The sequence below is a fragment of the Folsomia candida genome, unplaced genomic scaffold (genome assembly GCF_002217175.1).
Source record: "Folsomia candida strain VU population unplaced genomic scaffold, ASM221717v1 Fcan01_Sc002, whole genome shotgun sequence".
Classification (NCBI taxonomy): Eukaryota; Metazoa; Arthropoda; class Collembola; order Entomobryomorpha; family Isotomidae; genus Folsomia; species Folsomia candida.
The window spans coordinates 1,626,439-1,638,471 of NW_019091194.1; the positions used below are offsets into that span (position 1 = coordinate 1,626,439).

The 12,033-nt window shown below is 37.2% G+C and overlaps 3 protein-coding genes across 3 annotated transcripts; 1 reads left to right on the forward strand and 2 right to left on the reverse strand.

Moving 5' to 3' along the window:
• The first annotated feature begins 753 nt into the window (after positions 1–753).
• On the forward strand, positions 754–3,083 carry LOC118434283 (thioredoxin-like protein 1). The gene is made up of 7 exons (XM_035847374.1): positions 754–1,314; positions 1,450–1,627; positions 1,691–1,792; positions 1,859–2,164; positions 2,235–2,359; positions 2,419–2,497; positions 2,555–3,083. Exons 2-7 carry the CDS (start codon positions 1,451–1,453, stop codon positions 2,735–2,737), a joined length of 972 nt encoding a protein of 323 aa, XP_035703267.1. The 5' UTR covers positions 754–1,314; position 1,450; the 3' UTR covers positions 2,738–3,083.
• LOC110844437 (protein spaetzle 5) lies at positions 2,840–10,067 on the reverse strand. Its single transcript, XM_022090637.2, has 7 exons — positions 9,516–10,067; positions 8,604–9,110; positions 7,911–8,119; positions 5,298–5,531; positions 4,244–4,559; positions 3,502–3,566; positions 2,840–3,438 (listed from the first exon to the last, which is right to left on the reverse strand). The coding sequence occupies exons 3-7, from the start codon at positions 8,105–8,107 to the stop codon at positions 3,210–3,212; spliced, it is 1,041 nt and encodes a 346-aa protein (XP_021946329.1). The 5' UTR covers positions 8,108–8,119; positions 8,604–9,110; positions 9,516–10,067; the 3' UTR covers positions 2,840–3,209.
• Positions 10,068–10,525: 458 nt separating this feature from the next.
• Positions 10,526–11,985, reverse strand: LOC110844069 (probable H/ACA ribonucleoprotein complex subunit 1). The gene is made up of 6 exons (XM_022090184.2): positions 11,830–11,985; positions 11,653–11,700; positions 11,312–11,580; positions 11,127–11,247; positions 10,912–11,064; positions 10,526–10,843 (listed from the first exon to the last, which is right to left on the reverse strand). Exons 1-6 carry the CDS (start codon positions 11,855–11,857, stop codon positions 10,782–10,784), a joined length of 681 nt encoding a protein of 226 aa, XP_021945876.1. The 5' UTR covers positions 11,858–11,985; the 3' UTR covers positions 10,526–10,781.
• Between the last annotated feature and the right edge of the window lie 48 nt (positions 11,986–12,033).

The window sequence follows — 12,033 nt, forward strand, 5'->3', positions numbered from 1 at the left end:
ATATTTTTCTTACGTGACGCCGAAACATTATTGTCGATATTTTGCATGCAGTAGGCAGCCCAGGCGAAGTAAAATTATTTGGGTAGCGGAGGGAGCTGGTTTAATACTTTTAAGTGCACTTCCTCACCTTAGAACTTTTACTTTTTCAAGCTATATTTTATTTAATTCTTTTTTAGGGTTGACTTTTAAAGGCAAATATAGAACGTAACCATTATTGTACGCTATGAAGCAACATTTACACCGTTAGTCTTGCGGATATCCTAGCCAATTGAATTCGCTCAAATTTACATACATTTTAGAAGTGTTAGTTGACAGATATCAAGTTTGATATGCTTATAACCCACGCAAATTTGCTCTTCGACTTATGTGTAAAGCTATATATAAGACCATTGGTGACAATTTCTAAAAGGTGTGGGTGACTTCAAAGGGTCCCTCCACATACAAATTTTATCAATTCCAGTTCATATTCTTCCATTAGGTGCGACTGGAAACCGTTGTACCAAATTACAACTCTATTTGACGATGTTGAGAAATCAGTATGAGTAACCCCATCGGGTCCCTCTGGATGAAAATTTTTCCAATCTGAATTCATTTTTACCATTAGGAGCCACTAACTATCTGTATGCCAAATTTCAGCTTTCTATGACAATTTTTAAATCTGGTGCATAGCACCCCACCCACTTAGATGACACCCCCATTTGACCGATTTCACCCACCTTCGAACTCGATTCATAACTTTGTCCAATATGCATATGGTAAAATTGCAAGTCTATCGTGTTTGAGGACGGACATGACGGTCCCATAAGCCCGGACACGGGCTAAGACTCCATAGCGAGGGTGTAACTATATAGTTACTATATAGCAACCACTCGGAAATTTTCGTTATAGGGAAAAGTCACTGGTTTCTCAACCAATCGACCAAATTCTTGTTTCTCCTTATAGTAAAGTGGAGGCGATCTTTCATAAATTTAGATACCCAGCTATGTAGGTAGTCCCCTTCATACTTAAATTGCGATATGCAACCATTCACCACCATCAAAACTTTTTTCTGGGAGGTCACATCGAAAAATCCCTTAGGATAGCACTAGATTATGTCCGTAATTGATTTTTTGGTCTCTTTATTTTTTTCTCTAAAACGCACCCCCTTGGCTGTAGGGCGCGGTCAAAGTTTTCGAAGGGGGGGGGGTGAATGCATACTAAGGTGTAACTGTAACTATAGTTTTTTACCTCACCTTAGAAAAAAATTTAGCAAGCCTTCCCTAAATTCGAATAAATTCCATGTTGTCAAGTGATAATCCAAAATAATTTAAAAAGGTATAAAGTTTTGAAAAACTGTCATTACCCAAATTACAAATTACTCTGATAAATATTGGACAAAACGTCCAAATCATTGTCAAATCATACCCAAAATTTTAGTATCATAATCTCCTAAAAATATTCCTCCCCCAGAATGACCGGAATTCGGACTATGAACAATGACGACGAGTTGGAAACCATGATTCGTGGCATGGGGGGCGAAAGGTGCACCGTAGTCTACTTTTTTCTCCCTTGGTGTGGATCCTGCCAAAAAATGAATCCCTTCGTTGACAATATAGCAGAGAAGAATCCAAACACTTTGTTCCTCAAGGTGGATAAATTATCTAGTGAAAAATATGCGATTTTTGTTTCAATTTAATAAAATGACCCCCAGGTTGACGCCGAGCGATGCATGTCATCCTCCAAGAAACACCGAATCACCAAAGTCCCCATCTTTGTCCTGTACAACAATCGGACTCGTGTCGATCGTGTCGAGGTAACGGAATGACAACCTTGTAAAAAACATTACGTAGATATTTTTTCATTCCGAATTAAATTTCAGGGTGCATCCCCCGTGGAACTGGAATCAAAAATTAAGCGAATTCAGAACGACATTGACTACAAAAAGGTGGGTGGTCTCACCCCAACTGCGGCCATGACGTCGATGGGAATGCCGTCGCAAATTGGGGGAGGTGCAGGAACTCCGAAAATGGGTGATATCTCAGACTACTTGGATCGGAAGAACTGTCGCGTCGTGAATGACCTCTTGCCGACCCCGTTCTCGGGGTTCTTGGAGGGGAATAAACTCGTCTCGGGGAGAGGAATGGGCCGGCTGTTGCTCGTGTATAGTTTCACGGAAAAAATGATGGTATCAAATTAATATAATCGATAAGCATCAATTTTCGATAATCGAAACACTGTTTCAAATATTTATTCAGATCCAATCCTTCAAATTGAAAGCTCCGATTCACTCCGGGCCAAGAATCCTTCGCTTTTTCACCACGGTTGGAAGAGGGGTCGACATTAATGAGATTAATCAGATGAATGCGACCCAAGAAGTCATGTGAGTAAGCATAATTACTCCCAATTCATAACTATGTATCAACAATTACTCAATTTCAGGTTATCTGAAGACGACTTGGCTGGAGAACACGTTATCGACTTGCGCCAAGGCGGCTTCGTCGGCATCACCGGAATTCAAGTACGTTAATTATTTAAATTATCATAATTATAATGATTAATTGTCACTATAATTCAGATCTTCATCCCGGAAAACATGACGAAATCGAGACGGATTGAGATTGACCATTTGATCATGAACGGGGCTCCACTATCCCTGACGCCGTACGCCGGCACTGCAGACGCGGAGGCGTACTCTTCTCGCGTTGTTGGCGGAATGTCGCAGGGGGTGGAGGGGCCAAGTGCGAGACACAAATATTAAGGTCATAATTACACAAAATTATTTCTAAAAATCTGTGAAAATTCCAGAAATAAAGTATGAACTCATGCTATTAACTAAACAACTGAAGATTTTGTAATTATATAACTAGGAAAAAATACAAAAACTTTTTATTTCTTATTAAATTTTTACAAATTATAGTTACGATTTCAGTTTGATTCTAGTTGAATCTAGTGATTATCCTTAATAAACTAAATAGTTAACACGATGACATTAAAAATAAAGTTGCAGTTTTTTTTACATAAAAACCAACTAAAATAATTACAATATGTTTATTAATACCTCATGTAACCTATGCTTAAATAAATAGCAAAACTTCACAAAAAAACTTAATCGGGGCCGAAAAACAGCATTTTACTTGTTTTAACAAAACCCTAAATTAGTGCAAATTATTAATTAAAAACTGACCCCTGTGTTTTCTTCTTTTGCCTCCCACAAATTCTAATTCCTGACCTTAATTGATTTCACAATTGCAACAGTGCGGAAACCAAAAGACATCATTTCTCAAACTCCCTCCCGACCCGTCCAGTGCGACCAACCTCTTTTGCACGTATTTCTGTCGACACGTCGCCGTAAGTCCGGGCGCCACGTTGCAAACATTATTGCACGCCGAACCGTCACCACGTGCACACACCTCGCTCCGGACCAATTGCTGCGCTGTGTTCCCCATGTTGACGACGTACCTTTACGAAATTGATAAGATACATAAAATAGATAAAGAATAATGAATAATAAGAAAAACGTACATCCAATTTCCATCCATATTCATGGCGGCTTGAGGAGAGATGAATTGTCCCACCGTGGGACAGAGCTTTGTCAAAGAAAAATATAATTATTATGCAGATTTTTTGCCAACTTTTTTTTGCAAACTATTTAAGTAGCAAAATGGAACTGGGTAAATGAGCATTTGCATTTTAGAACAACTATGGTCACGGGTGACAGGTTTGTATAAAAAGAACGAGAAAGACACGCCTGATTGACCACTTGTTCTCCAGAACTATCTCATCATTAACCCACCTCGTGTGTCCTGACTTCCTTGCCTTGATGACAATGAGCACGTTTTTGTTATGTAATGTAACTTAAAACCAGGTACGTGCGACAATTACGACGGAAATGAATTTGTTACGGGTTCTGGAAACTGCTTGTCTACTGACATTACAGGGTCGATTGTTCTTTTTTCTACACATTTACATGCATCCATTGTCTTTAATGTCAATGATGACGATGACGGTGCTAAAAAGTGATTTCCGTCAGATGTATTCTGCAGACTATGAAGATAAATGCATGGATTTTCCAGCAATGTACATACATACGCAAGTTTATGACTCAATCGGTTCTCGTATTCTGGGAATTTTTCAGTAAATTTGCACGATTTTGGGGGTGAGATTCTTGGAATATTTGATAAATTTCTTCGAAATACTTTTCAAAATTATGAGGTAAGTTCCAGGAAGAATAAAAAATTCCTGTTTTCAGTGTAAAAATTATTACCGTATTTTCCGCCTGTCTCTTCGCCCTTCTCCGCCACCTCTGCCCCCAACCTTCCTGATTATACTGGGCGACGTGTGGATAAGCCTCGGTACCGCTCGAAGGGTCCCGATGGTTCCACCAGACCGAGTGTAAAAGTGGGGGGAGCGCTGCAGCTGCGGCGGCCATCGTGGAAGCATAGCCGCCCTGATAACCGCCCCCATTTTGATAACCGCCTCCTCCATTCGTGTGCTGGTTGTGGTGGTTTTGATTATGGTTTTGACCTTGTTGGGGGATGGCATATGAGTAATCGTACCCTCCATTTCCGGGTTGACGTTTTCTGTTTATAGCAATTAGTGAATTAATTAATTGTTAAATGTAGCATATTCTTGATGTTGAAATTATCGTCTTTATGGTAGATTTCTCATGATTTTTGTAATCAAATTTGCGCATAATTAATAATTTCAGTAAAATAATTAGATGACGATTGCCCACGAGTGGTCATGAATAATCTTAAGAAGATAATATTTTTGCTATAAAATGTAAAAAAAAAAAAACATTTAACGGCGTCACGAAGTACAAAACCTGCATTGTTGATTTAGCAGTAAGTGTAGTATGCCTAATTCTATAGGATTAGCCAAAGTCAGGGCAAGAGTCTGATTCTACTAGTTGTCAAAAATGTTCAGTAACAAATGCAAATTACAAAAATTACAAAAATGTAATTAACCATGAAAAATTTAAGTTTTTTTTAGAAAATTTTAAAAAAACGTATGGGTTCCATTGCTGGATCTATCTCGCAAAAGTATTCCTAAATTTGATTTCATATTCTGTAGCTAGATGTGCCCTTAGCCAAATACCAAATTTCATCTTTCTATCAATTTCAAAAATCACATCCTATTGGATTCTAATTGGAATTCTATTGGAAAATAATCTTAGAATTATAGGTAAACGAGAGTTATCACGATCGGACAGATAGGATTTAGCCCTGACTCGTGCTAAAATTGCAAACTTTTTCAAAATTTCTAGATTTTTTCATCAAATTATTTTTTCTTGAGGTCTACAAAATCAGAATTCATACCTGAAATACGAATCGACGTACTGCTTATGATTATTGTTTCCTCCGGTGGCGTTGTTTATGGGGGCGCCGAGTGGGGGTGGTGGGAGGTAGCCCGTGTCCTTCGGGTGGTACGAGTCGTACGGGAGGGGCGACCCGTAGGCTTTCGAAACCGGAACGTAATCACGGTTCGACTCACTCGAGATGAATTGTTGGTAAGTTCGGCCCCATTTGTAAAGCAAGTAGGAAATCACTTCCCTGTCAAAGAATTTGTTTATTTAAAGGTCAAACTTAGGCATTTCATTGTCAGTCAAAGGTTATTTAATCAAAAAAGTTATGATTTTGCAAATCAGTTCATAATGAAAACTGAAGATCACTAAATAATTATTCAAAATTATAGCTTACATAACTTAGGATTAGATAATAATTATCTAACCCTAAATTTTTTAAATTATTTAAAAAATCATATCTGAAAATATTATATGATTTCCTCTCCAAAATACTTTTATACAAAATTTTGTAATGAAATCATTAATTTTATTTCACTTCATACTCAACATTATGCAATTTCCTACCCAATTTTTTTTGCATATGCACAATTTCAAAATATTCGTAGGTACAACAATGTGATGCAAAAGTTTCGAAAATGTTCCACATTATGTAACACATCACAGTTTTTTTAAAAACCTGACCATGATTCCATTTCATTAGGTGTCAAAAATAATAATCAAACCAAACAAGCACTACTTTCATTCACACGAGACACACACATTTCTCAAAAGACGACGCATCTCATTTGTACAAATTATGTATACAAAGTGGTCGACTACTTGTTGGCAGGTACGCGGATTTGATGGGCCAAGGCGAAACCTCTCCAATTCAATTAAACCTTAACTTAAACTTAAACCCGACCCCTCTTTGAAGATGATTTTGAAGTGGACAATCCCTAAAAAAATCATCACCCTCTTCTCCTTAAATAAAATACCTATTTGCATATTATCTACATATATGCACCTACCTGCATTCAAAATGTGCAAAAATCTCACTCAACATCAAGTCTCGTTATTTAGTGTTGTCAACCCTGAAGTGTGTAGACCGTAAATAATTGTAAAAAACGTGCATTATTACACATTACACAATAATGTGGATGGCTCTCTTGTTACACATTTATTAAGACTTAATAACAATATTTAACACATTCATACATGCTTAAATAGCTTATGCCACCCAAGAACGTGTATGAAGACTGTGGTCATTTCATTCATCGCTATATTTTATTTTAGTGTGTGTCATATTATTTGGTTGTTACTTGTGATGATGATGCATGCATGATGCATCCTTTTGTTCGAAGGTACCCACCACGACCACGTAAAGGTAATAAATAGTGTAAACTAACGAGACGAAGCAAATATTGCTTAATATTTGAAAGAGGAGAGAAGAACAAGAACACGAGGCTTGAAATACATTAATTCGATTTCGATTCAAGGTTAAAAACTAACTACAAAGAATAAAAGTTTAAACTTAACAGTGATCCCATTTATTTTTAGATTAAATTCATACCAGCAAAAGTTACTAAATACTTGCTTAGATATAAAAAGTGTATAGAATTATTACGGACTTTATGACGTAATATATATTTCAATTAGATTGATTGACAAGTATTTAGTCACCACTTGGTTGGTGGTCTCTGGTCTTGTTTTCGTCGTCGAGACAGAGAAAAAAAGAGATCTCCAAGTCCTTCCTTGTGATTAAAATATGCACGTATTTATTTACAGAGGAAGTCATTGTTTACTTTTTTACGAGGACGTAATAATGGATAACTTCTTATCTATCGTCTACTAAAAATATTAACCCTGGACTTGATTTAGGTACCAGCACGAATTAATCATGGGTGTCGCGAATAATGCAATTCTTCACCTGTCACCACAATTTAATTACTTAATCGATAAGTATCAATGCGGATTTGTTTTAACAAATAAATTTAGGCGACTTTGTTTTTGTAAATAATTCTTTTTTTAACAAAACACGCCCTTGATATTCATTTCCATTTAAATATGTGCGCCACATTTAGCCTTATCTTACAGGTAAGTAGTAATTATTTATCTCGATCGTCTATATTGCCGTGTCATTTGAGCTGATTTTCATTAGTTAAATGCCATGTCGAACGTTATCCTTAAATTAAATCATTATTAATTCCCTTGGCTGTCAAAAGTCCTTTAACTGAGGGAGCTAATACATGTTTCCTTTACACAACTATAATCTGAGATTCTGAGTGACACGACATTCATCTAGTTTACAAAAGGAAAACATGAGACGATGCAAAAAAAGATGCGAAATGATAGCAACTAGCAAGTAACAAGACAGCCTTTAGTTTTTCTGGAGGGCTTCCCCTTCATCATCGTGGTGAGATTCGTACCAAACTTTTTCCCATTATTTCAACCCCATAGGTTACGCGAGCAATCAACGTCTCAATCAAGGCGTAATTTGATAAATACGACTGAACTGCAGGCATGAAATGAAATACATGTTTCGCCTTGGTTTTTGCAAAATTGTGTGCTTTACACATGTAACACTTTTAGCTTAACATAACTTATCTTAAAAAATTGGTGCAAATTTTCTTAAAAATGAGAAACTTACATTGGATAAGTATCAATTTTTTCGCAATACGTGACCCCACCCTTCGCACACCCCGGCGTTTCACCCGGAGGGGCGGGCAGATAAGGGTATTTTTTCACTTCGTATCCACCATATCCCTCGTTGGGTGGATAACCCCCTTCACTTATCGAGGCAAAGATTGTGATGGACAGGAAGAAGGAGAAGTAGGAGATCGCCATTGTGTGTAAAATCTGCAAAAAAAAAATTATATAAAATTCGCAATAAATAAAATCCAGGTGGTCGTCTTCTTGGAAAAACGTTTCCATTTTCTTCTCATTAATTAAGTAAGTAAGAATTGCCAACATGTAGAAGTTTTACCCCTGATTTTTTTATTAGTTAGCCGGCATTACCTAATTTACCACTTAATTTCTGAGAATTGCACGCTGTTAGAGAAAAACCATAAACGTTATACAATTGGATTTATTTTATACCGTTGGGAATCATGCCTCCATTTTTCAGGGCAATTTTGTTATAAAAATTATTATTTTGCATGTGCAACAATTCCCAGGTAAAATGTGACCGTGAAATAATCTTATCTTTCATTAAAGTAAATTAAACAAGTTTCCTCCTTCGGGTCACTTCAAGCAAAAGATGGTGTTATCGATAAGTGCTTATCTCACTCAACTAAACTAATACCAACACAATTTTATACATGCAAAAAAAATCAAATCTTACCCAAAAACTTTGAAATTTTTCCAGTCTTATAAAATCCAAAGAATTAAAACTTTTTTTTCACACCGTGTTCTTCCTCCCAGCCCAAAAATGACACTGCGACAACGAGATTTGGTCAGACAGTAGACGGTCGGAGGCAAGTAAAAAATGATGGATGGATATCCACTTCTTGTGGGTGACTAACGTAAGAATTCAGATATTTGAAGGAGTGAGTACCTTCTCGATGTCACTCGAAGCAATCACTTTCACTTCCACTTCAAATAAACTTCTATACAGAATAATTAATCAATATCTTCATGAGGATCGATTATTGCTATAAAAATATTATAGCGATTGGTTGCGGATATGAGCGTGATCACGAATCCAACCAAATAAGAGTGTCACGTAAGATAATATCAAGTTGAATTGTCAATTTTGTAGTTTTCAGCAGACAGAGATGTTTGTCTTGGTCGAGAGACGTTTCCTAATCTTGGTGTTGACACTGAATTTCATGCACGCTGGCCAGTCCTCCTAATTAATACAATGGAATGTAATATCCGTGAAATGGGAAGTGATAAAGTAGAAGGTGAGACACGACAACAAAGTCAAATTGTTTACATATTGGGTTGGGTGTTGGCCAATTAAGCCCCATAAAAAATATGTATTTGTCTACAATTCGTAAAACTTGTACAGTTTCAAAAATGGTAACGAGAGAAATTTCATCTTGCAAAAATATTTGCCAACTATATCGCAAAAAAAATATTAAAAGTAGGATGTGGGCAATTCAAGACTTTGAGACAGTACAGAGGCAAGTTGAGATCAGACTCATTAACCGAGGCAAACTGAGGCGGATTCTATTCGGAAATGACAAATTGACACGTAACTATTACAATAATTAACCCTTTAATTATTCCATCCTTTACCAACCAACCTTACCTTTATTTTCCTTTGTAACCTACAAATTAGTCTCGCACTTCAGTTCAGCAGAGTTGTGGTCAGAATTTCAATAAATGGTAATTATTGACACATGTATTTCCCAATCAGAAATTCTTTTTCCTTCCGACACCTTCTCCACAAGGAACCACCTACCTCCCGATGGGGTATTATTTAACAGTATACTTGTACATAAGGCATGTACCTTTACTATTATTGTCCCATCCAATCCACCATTAAGTTATTAAACAACTATAAACTCCCTCCCTCACAGAATCTGTTGACGTTCGTAGGAAGACCAGAAACTTTCCTTTTCCACGAAGGATTCTAATTGTCAATATTTTTATAAATAATAATAAAGTAATCAATGTAATCAATCAAAAGATGGATCTTTAATCGTGTAACCAGTCTCTTTCTTTCTTCTCAATAATCAATGTGATTGTTGTTAAGTAAATGTCCGGATTATGATAAAAGTGGTGCAAAATCAGTCACGATTTTCCAAGCAGAAGAACCAGCCATGATGATGACTTCAAGCCAATAGTTGAATAAAGACTGGCAGTCTTGTTCTCATGTTGTGTGGTAAATACATAGATTTATCTGAGATGCACAATAACAAAGAATAGCACAATGTGCATGTATGTAAAGTAATAAGCGTATTTAAGCCGTGATGATGGTGATGGGATGGGAATGGATTAAATTTTAAGCCTTTTCTTCTTCTTCTTATGGGACGTGGTTACATTGCAAGAAATGAACAACATTTCATTTCATGAGCAAATATGTGATGGGTAAATATTGCACAGGATTTATAGTACATAAGTGCATTTGCAACAATGCTATGCTGCGTTAATACTAATAGGGGACACCACGATATAAGTAAAAAGTTCTCATTAACATTGCGTAAAGAGTAAGGAGAATTGTGTACCTGTATACATTATTTAGTGCATGTATAATCTTGCTCTTTAGCAGATACAAATAGATAGATCTACTGGGAATGACTGAAATAGGTTTAAAAGTTTTCAGTAAAGAAATATGGATTACTTTTATTGCGGAACGGACCGCACTGTAAAGTTGTAAATATAGGCTAAGTAAGATATCTAAATATAAGTTTGTAAACGAGATACATATCGTATTAAATTGTCAATAATGTCGATACAAAGAGTAACAATGAAATGAACAGGTTACACTATGGGTCGTTTTAAAACTAATTATTCAAGAATATATAAAAGTTGGCGGAATTTGATGCAAGTATGAAGGATTTTAGTATTCTTCTTAACCACCACGACCTCCTCGTCCCCCTCGGAATCCACCGCCTCCTCTGCCTCCACCAAAACCTAGAACGGGAACATTAGAAATTAGTTTACAATTTTTAAAATAAATTATAAATTATTTATTTCCTCACCTCCTCCGCCTCGGCCACCACCGCCTCGACCACCTCCTCCAAAACCACCCCCACCACGCCCACCGCCGAAACCTCCTCGACCACCACCCCCTCGTCCACCACCGAAACCCCCTCCGCCGCGGCCACCACCACCAAATCCTCCTCTGCCTCCACCTAATAATATTATATTTTGTTTAAAGGCGGTCAACAGATTTTAATTAAATATTTAAGCTCACCCCCACGTCCCCCACCACCTCGACCTCCGCCTCTCCCTCCGCGGCCTCCTCCACGTCCCCTCTGCTCATTTCCGGGTAGAAACCTCGACAATGGCAGCATTTTAGCAGGATCAATAAAGAACTAAAAATACCAACCATTAAAATAAACTAAATATAACTACTCGCTAATTTTTTAAACTACTTGCCTCATCCTTTTCCTTGAACGAGCTAGCTTTCGCGTCGTCACTCAGCTTAACCGAGACACAATAGTCCTTTAACGTTCCGAAAATCTCATCAATCTTCCCAACCTGTTGCTTATTCTTAAGATAAATGGGGGCATTGAAGTAGGGAACGTCGTCCAGCGTGACTTTACATACAAGGTCGTTCTGACAAGTGTGGGTAAGGTAACCAAGTGGAATTACGGTCTCGGGAGGTCCTTGATCCTGAAATCTGCCACCCCCACCGCCACCACGACCTAAAACATACATAAATTAATAACCAAATAATACACAATCGTCAATCGGTGAGCTTGAAACCAAAGTCTTACCCCCGAAACCGCCTCCTCTACCTCGACCACCCCCACCAAAACCACCACCTGATAAAAAACAAGATAATTAACATTGTTATTTAACAACAAACTCATACTCCATTAAACTTGAAGCCGGCGTCTTGTTTTTTTACCTAATATTGCATAAAATAGCTTACGAATAATTATTTGACTTACCTCCTCGACCACCTCGGATAGGACCCATGAATAAGTTTTATAAGTTTTGCAACAATTCAATTCCAAAATTTCGAAAAAAAACTCGAACAAAATTTTAATTTGTATCCAGCATGGGTACATTCGCATGGAGTTTGAAACTGGCAGCCGGTTTTTCTTCTCTATGCCATACAGCTGCTCGCAGTGAACAGGGATTTGTTGTCATTA